General features: G+C 45.3%; 1 protein-coding gene across 8 annotated transcripts in view; it reads left to right on the top strand.

Annotated features, from left to right (window-relative positions):
- LOC126272094 (ribosome-binding protein 1) overlaps window positions 1-16,760 on the top strand; it is a 576,027-nt gene that overhangs the window by 479,704 nt on the left and 79,563 nt on the right. For all 8 annotated transcript variants that reach the window (XM_049974703.1, XM_049974718.1, XM_049974735.1 and 5 more), the window contains 2 exons: window positions 1,577-1,774; window positions 9,935-10,134. In XM_049974703.1, coding sequence (XP_049830660.1) covers window positions 1,601-1,774; window positions 9,935-10,134 — 374 coding nt within the window. In that variant the 5' untranslated portion in view covers window positions 1,577-1,600. The remainder of the gene's footprint in view (window positions 1-1,576; window positions 1,775-9,934; window positions 10,135-16,760) is intronic.

Here is a 16,760-nt window from a genome sequence, read left to right as displayed (position 1 = left end):
AAAAAACCTTAGTCAGTGAACTAAAAGCCTCCACGAAAGAATAGTATGCCTACGGCGTATGGTGATTTCAAAATGACGAGCTTGTTAGAAACAAAACACACGTTTTCGATTCCCACACAAGGAATATTTGCACAAACAGCTTCAGCATGGGCGCGATGCAGAACACAACCGACGAGAAATGTGACAGCGTTCGATTGCTGTGGAGCGGTGTATGTTTCGGGCGGGCATTGGAAGAGCGAACTGTGAAGTGGGTTAAAACACACAAAACTTTATGGAGTCTGATAAAGATACGGGGTATGGCAAATGTCCATAGACAAGTGTGGACGAGTACTGTCCTGCCGAAAAATAGCAGTGTGCTATCGAATGAGAGGTAACGCACGAGGACGCAGGCTGCCTGTGATGTACCTTTGTGCTGCCGTTGTTCCCTCAGTCACTACCAGCCGCGACCTGAAGGCATACCCGATTACTCCCCACACCATAACACCAGGAGTGACACCGCTGTGCCTGTCCAGAACATTGGAGAACGAGACTTCTCCCGAGGTCGCCCTCATATTCGCCGACGATGATCATCGGCGGCAGAGCAGGATCGTGATTGGCCGCTGAATACAATGTGACGCCATTCCTCGGCATTTCATGCTTCCCGGTAACGGCTCCACATTAAACGCCGCCATTTTCAGTGCGGGTGCTACTAGTCTCGGATCAATGGCGCGGGATGGCAGAGAATATTGCAGGGAGTTCTCGGATGGCAGGCGCACATTTGGACGGGTTGCAATGTGATTGGTACACAGCACGCCCGTTCTCCGTTGTGGTGGTCATAAGTGGTCGACAAGAACCTTGACGACATTCCCATACTGTGCAAAATGTTCAGATGTGTGTGAATTCCTATGGGACCGAACTGCTAACTGTTGAGATCTTCTTTCCCTAGTCTTACTCACTACTTAAACTAACCTATGGTAAGAACAACACACTCGCCCATGCCCGAGGGAGGACTCGAACCTCCGGCGGGAGGGTATACTGTGTTACATTGGCTCAGTGTCACATATGTATGCCTCACAAATGTGGGTACTGCAGGACTCGACCATCCGGCCAACTGGAGATCCTTAGTAAGGTCCCTTTCAAACTCCTGTCAGGTGCCGATAAAGTGGTCTCACGCGAGTACGCATCATCTCCGTGTCTTTGATAGTGGCCACTTCAACATTTGACCGTGTTCACGCCTCTTACAAACCCCACCCCGGGCTGGTAAAAGCACGAGAGGAAAACAACACCAATGCACTCTCGTGCACATACTACCCGCCACAGAGAACTGCAACTCTAATCACTCACAGACCAGCCGATAGCGTGTACGAATACGAAGGGACAGTGACCTCAGACCACGTCTTCTAGATGCTTCATAAATTTTTGTGTCTCAGCCAGTGTACATGGACATATTACGATTACTTTGGAGCGAGACGCACTGCCTGGCGCTATTTGAGAATAGTTTATTATTCTGAAATAGGTTGGGTGAGGAGCAAGCAGATAGCTGTAGTGGCGATACGCCTTGTGAGTTTGGCTGACGTGTGTGTGACGTGTGTTCCAGACGCTGATGAGGTGAGCAGCCGCGATGGAGGCGAGCGACGCGGTGCCGGCGCCCGCCGCCGGCCCAGGCGGCCACGTGGACGTGGCTGTGGACGCGGATGCGGACGCGGGCAGCGGCGGCAGCGGGCCGGACTCCATCTTCTTGCTGGCGGACGCTTCCGGCCTCGATCTCACAGCACTCTCCAATCCTGACTACAAGGTGCCTCACCGCACACCATTTACCATGTATACGCATCGCTGTCCTTTCCTCTAAACTGCTTCGACATTTCGCGAGCATTCTGCTGTCGAAGAGACCAATGATCACACTGTTACGTCTCGTAAACGAGGACACTACCATCATGGCCACGATCACCACCACCACCATCACCACGATCGTGATCATCATCATGACCATCATCATCTACATCTACATAGATATTTCGCAAGCCACCGTCAACTGCGTGGTGTAGGTACCCTGTACCACTGCTAGTCGCTTCCTTTTCTGTTCCACACGAAAATAATCCTAAGAAATTTTGGTCCTATGTCAAAGCGGTAGGTGGATCAAGACAAAATATCCAGACACTCTGTGACCAAAATGGAACTGAAGCAAAGGATGACAGACTAAAGGCCGAAATACTAAATGTCTTTTTCCAAAGCTGTTTCACAGAGGAAGACTGCACTGTAGTTCCTTCTCTAGATTGTCGTACAGATGACAAAATGGTAGATATCGAAATAGACGACACAGGGATAGAGAAACAATTAAACTCGCTCAAAAGAGGAAAGCCCGCTGGACCTGATGGGATACCAGTTCGATTTTACACAGAGTACGGGAAGGAACTTGCCCCTCTTGCTGCAGCGGTGTACCGTAGGTCTCTAGAAGAGCGTACGTTGAAAAGGATTGGAAAAGGGCACAGGTCATCCCAGTTTTCAAGGGACAACGAACAGATATGCAGAACTATAGGCCTATATCTCTAACGTCAATCAGTTGTAGAATTTTGGAACACGTATTATGTTCGAGTATAATGACTTTTCTGGAGACTAGAAATCTACTCTGCAGGAATCAGCATGGGTTTCGAAAAAGACGGTCGTGTGAAACCCAGCTCGCGCTATTCGTCCACGAGACTCAGAGGGCCATAGACACGCATGCATTCACAGGTAGATGCCGTGTTCCTTGACTTTCGCAAGGCGTTCGATACAGTTCCCCACAGTCGTTTAATGAACAAAGTAAGAGCATACGGACTATCAGATCAATTGTGTGATTGGATTGAGGAGTTCTTAGATAACAGAACGCAGCATGTCATTCTCAATGGAGAGAAGTCTTCCGAAGTAAGAGTGATTTCAGGTGTGCCGCAGGGGTGTGTCATAGGACCGTTGCTATTCACAATATACATAAATGACCTGGTGGATGACATCGGAAGTTCACTGAGGCTTTTTGCAGGTGATGCTGTGGTGTATCGAGAGGTTGTAGCAATGGAAAATTGTTCTGAAATACAGGAGGATCTGCAGCGAATTGAAGCATTGTGCAGGGAATGGCAATCGAATCTCAATGTAGACAGGTGTAATGTTCTGCGATTACATAGAAAGATAGATCCCTTATCATTTAGCTACAGTATAGCAGGTCAGCAACTGGAAGCAATTAATTCCATAAATTATCTGGGAGTACGCATTAGGGGTGATTTAAAATGGAATGATCATATAAGGTTGATCGTCGGTAAAGCAGATGCCAGATTGAGATTCATTAGAAGAATCCTAAGGAAATGCAATCCGAAAACGAAGTAGGTTACAGTACGCTTGTTCGCCCAGTGCTTGGATACTGCTCATCGGTGTGGGATCCGTACCAGATAGGATTGATAGAAGAGATAGAGAAGATCCAACAGAGAGCAGCGCCCTTCGTTAAAGGATCATTTAGTAATCGCGAAAGCGTTACGGAGATGATAGATAAACTCCAGTGGAAGACTCTGCAGGAGAGACGCTCAGTAGCTCGGTACGGGCTTTTGTTAAAGTTTCGAGAACATACCTTCACCGAGGAATCAAGCAGTATATTGCTCCCTCCTACGTAAATCTCGCGAAGAGACCATGAGGATAAAATCAGAGAGATTAGAGCCCACACAGAAGCATACCGACGATCCTCCTTTCCACGAACAATATGAGACTGGAATAGAAGGGAGAACAGATAGAGGTACTCAGGGTACCCTCCGCCACACACCGTCAGGTGGCTTGCGGCGTATGGATGTAGATGTATGTATGCCTCCATATGAGCCTTAGTCTCTCTTAAGTTCATGATCCTAATGCGCAGTGTATGTTGGCGGCAGCTTCAAATGCCGGTTCTCTAGATTTTCTCATCAGTGGTCCTCGAATAGAACGTCGCGTTCCCTCCAGGGATTCCCATTTGAGAACCTGCTGGTGCAATTTCATATTGCTTTGCAAAGTTACGCCCAGATCCTTGAAGACATGACTGTTCCAAGCAGAACAGTACTAATGCTGTATCCGAACGTGATACTCAACCGCATTAACTTACATTTTTCTACATTTAGAATTAGCTGCCATTCATCACACCAACTAGAAATTTTGTATAAATCATCTTGTATCGTCCTAAAATCAAACAACTGCGACGCCTCACTGTATACACAGCGTCATCAGCAAACAACCGCAAACTCCTGCCCATTCTGTTCGCCAATCATTTCTGTATATAGAGAACAATTGCGATCGCACTCCCTGGGGCACTCTTGACATTAGTACACTCATCAAAGAAAGTTTTGCATCATCCCGGTTCCCAGAACGCCTGAAGACAGACGTTGCCTGTAGATATTATATCACAGACACAATCCCTTTGACTGTTCGGATATGACACTAAACCCGCTCGAAGATGCAACCAACCATGCACCTATTAGACGGAGAGGGTCCGATAGCCATTCCACCAGGAAGGAGGTACACGGCTCATGTTGTCTGTAGTTCAACCATGCCTAGACGGTCAATACCGCAATTCGATCGCGTCCGCTTTGTTACTTTGTGGCAGGAAGGGCTCTCAACAAGGGACGTGTCCAAGCGTCTCGGAGTGAAACAAAGCGATGTTGTTCGGACGTGGAGGAGATACAGAGAGACAGGAACTGTCGATGACATACGTCGCTCAGGTCGCCCAAGGGCTACTTACCGATTGTGGCTCGGAGGAACTCTGACAGCAACGCCACCATGTTGAATAATGCTTTCAGTGCAGCCACAGGACGTCGCGTTATGATTCAAACTGTGCACAACAGGCTGCACGATGCGCAACTTCACTCCCGACGTCCATGGCGAGGTCCATCTTTGCAGCCACGACACCATGCAGCACGGTACAGATGGGTCTAACAACATGCTGAATGGACCGTTCAGGATTGGCATCACGTTCTCTTCACCGAGGAGTGTCGCAAATGCCTTCAACCAGACAATCGTCAGAGACTCGTTTGGAGGCAGCCCGGTCAGGCTGAACGCACTGTCCAGCGAGTGCAGTAAGGTACAGTTTCCCTGCTCTTCTGGGTTGGCATTATCTGGGGCGGACGTACGCCGTTGATGGTCGTGGAAGGTGCCGTAGCGGCTGTACGAAGAGTGAATGCTATCCTTCGACCGGTAGTGCAACCATATCGTCAGCATATTGGCGAGGCATTCGTCTTCATGGATGGCAATTCCCGCCGCCATCGTGCACATTTTGTGAATGACGACCTTCAGGATAACGACATCGCATGATTAGAGTGGCCACCATGTTCTCCAGACATAAACCCTATCGAACATGGCTAGGGTAGATTGGAAAGAACTGTTTATGGACGACGTAACACACCAACCACTCAGAGGGATCTGCGCCAATCATCGTTGAGGAGCGGGACAATCTGGACCAACAGTGCCTTGATGAGCTTGTGGATAGTACGCCATGACGAATACTGGCATGCATCAATGTAAGAGGACGTGCTACTGGGTATTAGATGTACCGGTGTACACACCAATCTGGGCCACCACCTCTGAAAGTCTAGCTGTGTGGTAGTGCAACATGCAATGTGTGGTTTTCTTGGGCAATAAAGAGGGCGGAAATGGTGATTATGTTGATTTCTATTCCAATTTTCTGAACCGAGGTAAACTTTTTTTGATGTGTTTAGTTGGATGCCATCCTGTGGAATATCATGTGAAATTCTGTCCACTAGGCGCGTTGGGTCGTTAGAATCCTGAGGCGGTTGGAGGGCCCTGCTCATGATGCTACAAAGGTTCTCAGTTGAGAAGAGATCCGGAGACCTTTCTAGCCAAGGTAGGGTTCGACAAACGCGAAGACAAGCAGTAGAAACACGCGCCGTGCGCCGGGACGCTTTTATCTTGCTGAAATGTAAACGCAAGATGGCTTGCCATGAAGGGCAACCAAATATGAAAGTAGGATATCGTCGACGTACCGCTGTGCTGTACGGGTGTCGCGGATGACAACCAAAGGTGTCCTGCTGTGAAAACAAAAATGGCACCCCAAAACATCACTCCTGATTGTTTGGCCGTATGGTGCGTGACAATCAGGTTGATATCTCAGTGCTGTCCGAGGCGTATCCAGACACGTCATTGCAGGTTATTGGGGTCATATCGAAGCGAGACTTCTTATTCCAGTCACTGAAATTCCAGGCCGAATGTGTCCGACACCACTGCAATGGTAGTCGTCGCAAGGGGTAGGGGTGCCATGAGATCAGCCTCCTTTGTGTTTACCGGCTATTAATGGTCCTTGCGATCAGTGAAGCACCAGTTAAAAGTCGAATCGATAATGATAATGAATCTTGGACTCTGCGTGCCTCTCTAACGGTTGTTCGGTCCTCACGCCCTGTTGTCTCTCGATGTCGTCCGTTTCCTTCTTGGTGCTTTGATCGGCCATTCCTGATAACGTCGTCGAATAGTGGCATCGCTCCTAATCAAATGTCCAGCGATTCGCCGTCCAACTATCTTCTTTGAACCTATCTACACGTGCTCTCTCAAATGCTGACATCTGCGTACACTGTTCACGCGCCTGTCAGCGAGGCATAGCTACTCTCCATCTGAGTACACGGAATGAAATTCGTAAAGAATTTATGCCATTGTATCGACTTCTCCCATATTTACTACCCTAGTCAGTTGTGCGGCGAAATTGTACTGCAGCGTCACATATTCGTCCATCGGGCGCCACAGTTAACAATTTCCCATTTTCCGTCGATACCTATTTAAACATCAATAAGTGAGCAATTTACGTAAGTTCCTCGTAGTGCATCTTGTTTTCTTCTGTGGTTTTCTTTTTTTCAAAGTGTATATCATTATGACGGATGTAAATAAATAGTGGTAACAAAGCTAGACACTCGCAAAAGATCGGGCATGCGCAAACAGGATGTGGGAGCTGTCAGTTGACACTATTGTCGTTGTCGGTGTGAAGTGTGCATTGGAGAGGCTTACACGTATGACTGTTGCTGCTGTGGGGCGTTGAAGTGTAAAGCGTCGATTTCACCTCTCTAAAGCATTTTTTCATCTTGACTGAATACGTCAAGATGGTATACTCAGTGTTTTAGTGATAAAATAAAGCAGTAGGCTTTCACCAGAAATAGACAATGTGGCTAATAGTGTATTTTAAATATGACAGTGTGCCATCTTAGGCGCTTTATAACATTAAAACACTTGATAATGGCATTGTAAAGCCGAAATCATGATCTTGTAAATGGAACACTGCAAATCAAAAACAGTCTAATGGCGGTACTGACTTCAAAGTTCTGCCAGATTAAAACTGTGTGCCGCACCAGCCTCGAACCTAGGACTTTAGCCTTTAACGGACATTATGTCTTAATATTCGGACCAGGGAATACAGATGAGTGTGGTAGCTGACTCAAAATTGCCAAGGAGTAGATTTTAATGTGCTGTTGTGGAATTAGATACGCTATGAATAGGAATTGGACAAAACCGTGAGAAATGCGTAGTTGAAAATAAATGAAGATACTAACCACGCCTGTAGATTGCGCTCTTGTATTTGACCACGAACAGCAGCTGTGCAATTCCCTCAACAAATTGCGAGTGCTGGTGTATCGTTGTCAGAACACAGTTATGGGTGCATTAGGTCGGAATTAAGTGGATTAGAATGGGGCAGATAGTTGGCGTTGGTATGGTGCGTGCGTGCTCCCCTAGCCAAGGTAGCGGGAGTGTCTGGTGTTTCAAGAACCACCGTATCGAAGATTTATACGGCGTAAAGGGAAAGCGGGAAAACATCATCAGCTGATTTACAAGGAAGAAAGTGTGTGTCGAGTGATCGTGGCAGACTATCGTTAAAGGGGACTATGACAGAAATAAGAGGATGACAACTGCAAAAGTCACTGTAGGACTGAATGTCGCACTCGCAACCCATGACTGCACGAAAACAATAGGAAGGCAATTGCAGAGAGAGGTGCAACTCCAAAGACGCAGATCGGTGATGCAAGTACCCATAACAGGTAAGGGTGGTGCTGAAGCCTGCAAACCTGGACTACGGGGTCCGAGTTGGCGCTGGTATTCCGTGGGTGCCACGGTTACTCGGCAAGGTCGCATTCCTGTCAAGGATTATGTGACTATTCTGGCAAATGAGGCCTATTTTATGGTACAGTATTTGTTCGCCAATGGAACGGCGTGTTCCAATGCGACATGCCCCTTGTTCGCACAGCTGTGGTTTCGTGAACACGACGGTGAATTGTCGGATCCCCTCTGGCCACGACAGCCACCATATCTCAATATTGTTGAGTCTTTGTGGTCTACTTTGAGAGAAGATTGCGGGATCGCTATCGACCTCCGTCATCGCTACTTGAAGGTCCACTATTTTGCAGGAAGATTGATGTAAGATTTCTCCCTGACGACAGGACGTATTTTGAATACCGGTGGGTTTTCACCCCGTATTAGGTGTGGTAATTTGTTCTGTCTGTGGTGTTAATTTATTTTTATAATACACTATTGGCCATTAAAATTGGTACACCATGAAGTTGACGTGCTACAGACGCGAAATTTAACCGACAGGAAGAAGATGCTGTGATACGCAAATGATTAGCTTTTCAGAGCATTCACACAAGGTTGGTGCCGGTGGCGACACCTACAACGTGCAGACATGAGGAAAGTTTCCAACCGATTTCTCATACACAAACAGCAGTTGACCGGCGTTGCCTGGTGAAACGTTGTTGTGATGCCTCGTGTAAGGAGGAGAAATGCGTATCATCACGTTTCCGACTTTGATAAAGATCGGATTGTAGCCTATCGCGATTGCGGTTTATCGCATCGTGACATTGCTGCTCGCGTTGCTCGAGATCCAATGATTGTGAGCGGATATGGAATCGGTGGGTTCAGGAGGGTAATACGAAAAGCATATCACTGCAATCGAGATAACAGGTATCTTATCCGAATGGCTGTAACGGATCGTGTAACCACGTCTCGATCCCTGAGTCAACAGATGGGGACGTTTGCAAGCCGACAACCATCTACACGAACAGTTCGACGACGTTTGCAGCAGCATGGACTATCACCTCGGAGACCATGGCTGCGGTTACCCTTGACGCTGCATCACAGACAGGAGCGCCTGAGATGGTGTACTCAACGACGAACCTGGGTGCACGAGTGGCAAAACGTCATTTTTTGATGAATCCAGATTCTGTTTCCAGCATCATGATGGTCGCATCCGTGTTTGGCGACATCGCGGTGAACGCATATTGGAAGCGTGTATTCGTCATCGCCATACTGGCATATCACCAGGCGTGATGGTATGGGGTGCCTTTGGTTACACGTCTCGGTCACCTCTTGTTCGCATTGACGGCACTTTGAACATAGGACGTTACATTTCAGATATGTTACGACCCGTGGCTGTACCCTTCATTCGATCCCTGTGAAACCCTACATTTCAGCAGGATAATGCACGACCTCATGTTGCAGGTCCTGTACGGGCCTTTCTGGATACAGAAAATGTTCGACTGCTGCCCTGGCCAGCACATTCTCCAGATCTCTCACCAACTGAAAACGTCTGGTCAATGGTGGCCGAGCAACTGGCTCGTCACAATACGCCAGTCACTGCTCTTGATGAACTGTGATATCGTGTTGAAGCTACATGGGCAGCTTTACCTGTACACGGCATCCGAGCTCTGTTTGACTCAATGCCTAGGCGTATGAAGGCCGTTATTAGGGCCAGAGGTGGTTGTTCTGGGTACTGATTTCTCAAATTCGAGGCACCCAAACTGCGTGAAAATGTTATCACATGTAAGTTCTAGTTTAATGTATTAGTCCAATGAATACCCGTTTGTGATCTGCATTTCTTCTTGGTGTAGCAATTTTAATGGCCAGTAGTGTATATATTTATAGTTGTGACAGTTGTACACGTGCCGGCGGTCCAGGACGTGTAATGAGTTGCGCCCTGCCGTAGGTGGACGGCAGCGACAGCGGCGTGGAGGCGGGCAGCGTGCGCGGCGCCACCCCCGCCGCCTCGTGCGACTCCAGCCTGCTGAGCTGCTGCTCCGACAGCGACGACCCGCCGCCCGCGCCGCCCTCGCCCGGCCGCCGCGCCTCGCCGGCTGCCTCCGCCGCCTCCTCCACCGCCACCAGGCCCGCCCGGCTCTTCCGGGGGTCAGTACACTGGGAAACCTCATGAAAATTCTATCTTACTGCTGAAGGCAGGGGCAGGGACATGTTTTTTACAAACCATACTGACAAGGCGACTATCAGACTGGTGAATCGGGGATTTTGATGAGTCTTAAGTCTATTGTAAGGCAGAGGAACCTGTCAGAGTACTAGGCTAGCGGCTTTTCAGGCGACGGCCCTCAGTTTCCGAGAAAATCGATGTTGGAGTTCTATGCTTAACTGATATACAGATAACGGTAACCATGTTGCGACCAAGGCTTAATGTCCTCAAGGTGCGTAAACTTGCGACAAAGCGTGGGTGAAACAAACACGTGCCACTACTGCGAGCGAGCCGGTAGCCAGTTGTGCACTGTCGCGCGGATGTGCACGAGCTTCGGATCAGATTGAAGTTTCTGAGCCTGTGGAGCGACACAATCGTGGACAACGAGAAGCCTGGTGCAAAAATGAAGATGCTTGTGGCATCAAAACGAGCCTCAGATTTTATTACACGAGGAATGTTACTTTCAACTTGTGGGAGGACATAGCTTTAGAATTAGAAGAGACAGATAATTTTCTTTGCTCAGGTTTGATGTGTGTGTTGCCACTTCTGCGTCGGGTTCCTCCACATACGAAGGCGAGTATACGTGCAGAAATAATGAATATTCTCATTACGAAACAACAGCAGAGATTCTTCCTTCAACAGTATTCAAGTTTGTCATCTGAAAACTTCGGGCCTTCTGGATACATCATTAGAGACGGCAACAATATTACGAATATATCGTACACTAAATTTTATTCGCAGTAGAAGTGTCATTTTTAAGAACTCGATTTTCATTATTTTTTGACCATTTCTTATGTAAACCTCTGATGTGTATTTTTTATCCACGTAATAGCAATGGATGAAGTACTTACCGTATTGAGTGAGTGCTAGACGTTCTTCGGGTGCAGTAATTTCTCTGAAGTTACTGCACAGGGTGTATCAAAAAGAATCATCCGATTTAAAAATCACAATAGTTATGTTATTTGAGATATGTGCGTGGACAATCTGCTGTTGGAAAAAGCAAACTCGAGTTTTACATGGTTCCCGCTAGGTAGCAGCAGTATGCACCCACTTCAGTTCTAGTAAAAATGGTGTCGGGGCAACAGAAAGCGTTTTGTGTTCTACGTTTTGCGCAGTGCGGGCCAGTAATAACTGTTGTTCAGCGTGACTTTCATACTAGATGTGGTGTGGATTCTCCTACAGCACAGAGCATTGGACGATGGCATGAACAACTCCGACAAACAGGTTGTTTGTGTAAAGGCAAATCGCCGGGGTGTCCCTAAGTGTCTGACACGGACGTCGAACGCATCCGTCATAGTTTCACAAGGAGTCAGCAAAAATCCGTTCGCTGTGCAGGTCGACAGCTCAACGTGCTGTGGTGTGGTGTGTGTTGCGTCGACCTTAAAGGCGGGTCCACGCCGAACCGCGCTGCGCCGTGTTCCGGCTGTTGTCGGTACATCAGAGGAAGTGGCGCGTTTGCGCGCGCTCAGTTTAGACGGGGCTTCGCTCGCTCCATCTTCAGACCGTGCGCGCGATCCAACTGGAACAGAGTGCACGCCTCGGAGCGCGGACGGCGCTCTCCTCTCTCCCACAGCTGTGCGCGGGCTGCAGCAGCGCGGCGCAGCACGGCGCGCTCAGTGTGGACCCGCCTTAACACATGCAACCATACAAAATACTGCAAGCTCTTAAGGTGAAAAACAAATCAAACAATTACTGAACGATGAATCGGTCGCATTGGACCTAATGATTCAGCCTTACATTTCTGGCCTTCTATGTAACCGGACCTGACTATGTGATTATTTCTTGTGGGAATTTATAAAAGACTGTTTATATGCCTCCGTTATCAACAACAATGAACGAACTCACACACAGCGTAACAGCAGCTATGGAAGCTACAACTCAAGACATGCTCGCTGCAGTGTGGGAACAATTTGAATACCTCATTGACATATGCCGTGCATTTCTGGGGGGGGGGGGGGGGGTATATTGAACACCTGTGGAAAGGAGTGAAAAAAACTTCTTGAGTTTCCCCGTTTATGAAAAAACAAAATTTATTGTATATGTTTATTAGTTTCAGAAATATACACGTGCCAAAACCGGATGATTCTTTTTGATACACCGTGTAGTTCTTCAAGCAATCCTCATGGTGTGTAAGAAGGTACCCAAAGGTACATCTACAGATTCTAAAATAGACAAAAGAGTGTTCATCATTTTCTTTCAGATCCTTAAATAAGTGGGCAAATTCGCCATTCTTAGTTGTTTTGTACAAGGTATCATTCACCTGTTCTTGCTTCCGTCTTCTGTTTCATCGAGTATTAAGCCCTGGTGTGTCCTATACATACATAAAGAAAAAAATGATACAAAGACATAACAATCTAACTGGCCAAAAAGGCCGACTGCACTGATTTCAGCGGACGATATCGTGAGCCAGGGACACGGTGTTGTCGCGTGGTAACGTGACGCACGATAACGTGCGATGGTCTACCGCATAATTATGCATCCAGTGGACACGTAACCCGAGCAAGCGTAGCATGCCGGCGGTACAAGTTCAAATACTTTTTTTTTTCATCGTACAGAATATCAATAAATAGTACATGTCATACAAAATTATTAAAAATCAGCCATTCATTAATAAATCAAACACTACAGCAAACCTTCAAATGTGTATGTCTTTTGGCATACAGTAGTTTACAGAAACCTCTTGCTCGCTATTGTATTCGTTGCTTGCTGTGCTAGAACAGAATTTCGGATGTTATTTATAGCAGAAGCAACCAATACACAAATTCGTAGAGTACCGCACACATTTAATGAAAGCTGTTTTCTTGCAAGCACGCGGATTTTTCAGTAGCTATACCGGAAAACACTGTTCGCTTAGATTCTAAAGGATGGTTCTGCCTTCTATCAACTTCAATGCGAACACGCGTATTTTATCATTCGTATGAAAGTAGGTGCACTAAATTGATGCAGAATTAAAGAATGCATTTGCAGATGCACTAAATTGACACAGAATGAGGAATTCATTTTTACGTAATCTTCCCTCGGAGCGATTTCTTTCTTACTCTTTATCAAGTGGTAGCATTTTGAATTTCTTATGAAAATTTTATTCTGCCTGTTGGAGTACATTTGGATGGCGCCCTATCAGTTAATAATATAAAGAAATTTTTGTTGACCCACGTAGAAGAATAACCGTTTTAAAAACTCTTCGTACAGCAGTTTCGTGAACTTTCCTGATTTCGAGCAGGTCACAGTTTTTTTCCGAGTGCGACCATTTTTCCCAGATGGTTCTTGCATACATAAGAAAACGTAAGGGCATTTTTTTCTTATCCAATTGCAGTATGCATTGCTTTGAAGGAATAACTAATCTTTTTGATCTGTTTTTAATGCACAGGGCGGTTTCGCTCCTTGTTCCACAAGAATCTGTTGTATGTCAATTGGTATTAACAGCCGGATTGATCTGTATTAATAACATGGTCGAGGCCAAAATTAGTAATGAGTACTTTCTCTTGCATTTGTAACCCTTCCGTAGCCGTTGCTATCTTTGTGAAACAGTTGAAGTGTTTGGAATTATTACATCGAACCATAAATGAAATAAAAGTTTGAAGAAAGTTTGCTGTATTCATTGATTTATTAACAAAATTACTACCGTGAGAAAGACTGATTTTTTAATGATTTTGCATGATGTATCAATGATATTCTATACGATAAAACTGAAAAAAGTGCAGGATTTGAACCAAAATCGCAGGTAATTTCCGAGAATGATTGCCTATCGAAGTCGCGGGGTCCAAACGATACATATCGAACATGCATTCGTAAATCGATCATGCGACTCTGGCGGGCGTTATGAGTATGTTTACGTTGGTCACTACAGCAACAACAAAAGAAGAGCGTTACAAAAATACTTGTAATTGCAAAGGAGACGACTTACCTAACTCGTCGTCGGTGCTGTCGTCATGTGAAAGTCCATTACGGTGGTGTGGATGGATAATTTTGAAGAGACGAACCATGTATTCTTCCTGATACTCGTTCTTTTTCGCAATGAAATTGTAACAGTATTTCAGCGTCGAAACTGTTCTGACGAAGTTTTACGTATTTCGCATCACCACAGTCTACACAGTCCGTTCTTTCCTCGCCCGGTAGTACTCCATATTAGCTACAAAAAGTCGAACAATTTTCTACGCTGCATTAACATGGAAGTAGATTCTTCTATGTGAGAGAATCCGCCGAAGAAACGTCAAGAACACCAGACACCCCACTCACTAACGACATAAATCCTCTGGGATTCTCTAGAAACTCACAAATAATTCGCAGAAGTAGGTAATTTAGAGCAACTAAAGGAATAACGGAAAACAGATAAAAGTGACGATCACAAATAATTGATCACAACGCCCGCCACCAGAATCGCATGATCGACTTACGATCGCACGTTCGATATGTATCGTTTGGACCCCCCGACTTCGATAGGCAATCATTCTTAGAAATTACCAAATCGCCAGCCTAGGCTGCTGCTTTGCTCTCGCTTGGTCGAAAGAAGACTAACGTTACAGGTACAGGAGATACACGTAAAAAAATCAACATCGATTTTGTTGGGAAACTATGGGCCATCGCAAGAAAAGCCGTCAGTCTGATAATCAGGACAGGTCCGTCACCAAAGACTCATCAAAATGCGTGACTAGATGGTCTGATAGCCTCGTTGTGAGATTCTGCTTCAGAAACAATCGGTTGTGAAATTTAATAAGAATAGGAGAACAGGGACATTGAATATTAACATTTTAATGTTTGTTCCGCGATTCATTCTGTCCCCCAATTTTTTTATTCTTTATGATCAGGTTTTTGTAATTTTATTATATTTATGGAACGTCAAAATCAGAACTCAAATACGTTAGCCAAAGCATTCAGTGCAACTCTGAAATATCAACTTTGAAATTTTCCGAGTAACTTTAATTCACTAAATTTAAGGCGATTTACACGATGGTCTGTGTTGCTGGTTCGATGTCGTGGGAGACTGAGTGGATCGGTGGTTGGAATCTCTTCTTTTTTCACCTCGTCTGAATACATACATAATCTAAATATAAAATTCATCAAATATATGATAATTAACACATGTCTAATGACACATTGCATGAAAGATGTATGTCTTCTTGTTTGTAATTACGTATTGCATGCAACATTCCAGTTTTCGTTACAAATATAAATTCTTGATTATCGATATTTTATAAAAGATTGTTAATAAATTTGCAATGATTTTTTAAATTTAGACAATATTTATTACATCTTCTCCTGCTTACTTTCTCTGTCCATCTCCTCCTATCCCATCACATTATCCATGACGTCCTCCTCTTTCTGTTCATCTGTTTCTCCCCCAAATCTCTATCTGTCTCTTCCTCCCCCTCTCTCTGTTCATCTCCTTTTTGCCTTCTCTGTTCATCTCCTCCTCTCCCCCCTCTCTCTATTTCTCCCTCCTATACCTCTCTGCATCACATCCTCGTATCTGTCTCCGCCTTCCCCGTCACTGTCTGACCACCTCCTTGTCCTCTCTCTCTCTCTCTCTCTCTCTCTCTCTCTCTCTCTCTCTCTCTCTCTCTCTCTCTCTCTCTCTCCACGTTACCACACTTACCCCAGGAGGACCTAGGCACGTGGCGCAGTGATTAGCACATTTGACTCGCATTCGGGAGGAAGACAGTTGTCCGGCCACCCTGATTCAGGTTTTCCCCCAAATCAACCGACGAATTAAATTATTGTTTATCTTGTTTCTACGACGCTTATCATTCTGAATCGTGTGGGACCTCATTTATGGTATAAAACAATGGACACAGTCCAGATAAAGAGTACCTTATTTCCATTTGTGTCGCAATTTTTTGTAGCTTTAAACAGCCTTTATTGACAATATTTTATAAAAATATCGATAGTTAAGAATTTATATTTGCATTGAAAACTGGTATTTTGTATACAATACGCACTGAAAAACAAGAGGCCCTGTATCTTTCTTAAAAAATTATGATTAGATACGTGTTAATAAGCAAAAATATAATGAATTATACGTTTAAAAGACGTAGGTATTGCACGAAAGAAGGCCATAACGAGTTTAGAACCCCTGATTTGTGGACTGTACTAGATTACCGTTCTAGACTACCGATTCAGCTATGCACTTTTTTTTTAAAGCCTTATCTGTATTAAGTGCAGTTCCACGGAAAACTTCAAAGACGATTATTTCCGTAAAGTTCTCAAAAAAGTTAAGAACAACCTGTTTGTCATTACTTTTTAATGATGTTCCACGCGCGTGTTTCACTACGGAGCAGGAAGCAACATCAACCATTCTCACGCTGCCTATTAAAAGAGCACAACAGTGCAGAGACTCCGACAATACACGATTTTTGAAATAAAAACTACATATCTAAAGCGTGATTAAGGAAAACGTTGATGGCTGTTAACGTATTAGAATATTTTAAAGTTTCATTTGCCGTAATTTAGTAATAAGATATCTGAACTACATTACGGGCCATTAAAATTGCTACACCAAGAAGAAATGCAGATTCATTAGACAAATATATTCTACTAGGACTGACATGTGATTACATTTTCACGGAATTTGGGT

This window comes from Schistocerca gregaria, chromosome 1, assembly GCF_023897955.1.
Source record: "Schistocerca gregaria isolate iqSchGreg1 chromosome 1, iqSchGreg1.2, whole genome shotgun sequence".
Classification (NCBI taxonomy): Eukaryota; Metazoa; Arthropoda; class Insecta; order Orthoptera; family Acrididae; genus Schistocerca; species Schistocerca gregaria.
This window is presented reverse-complemented; position numbering and strand designations above follow the sequence as displayed.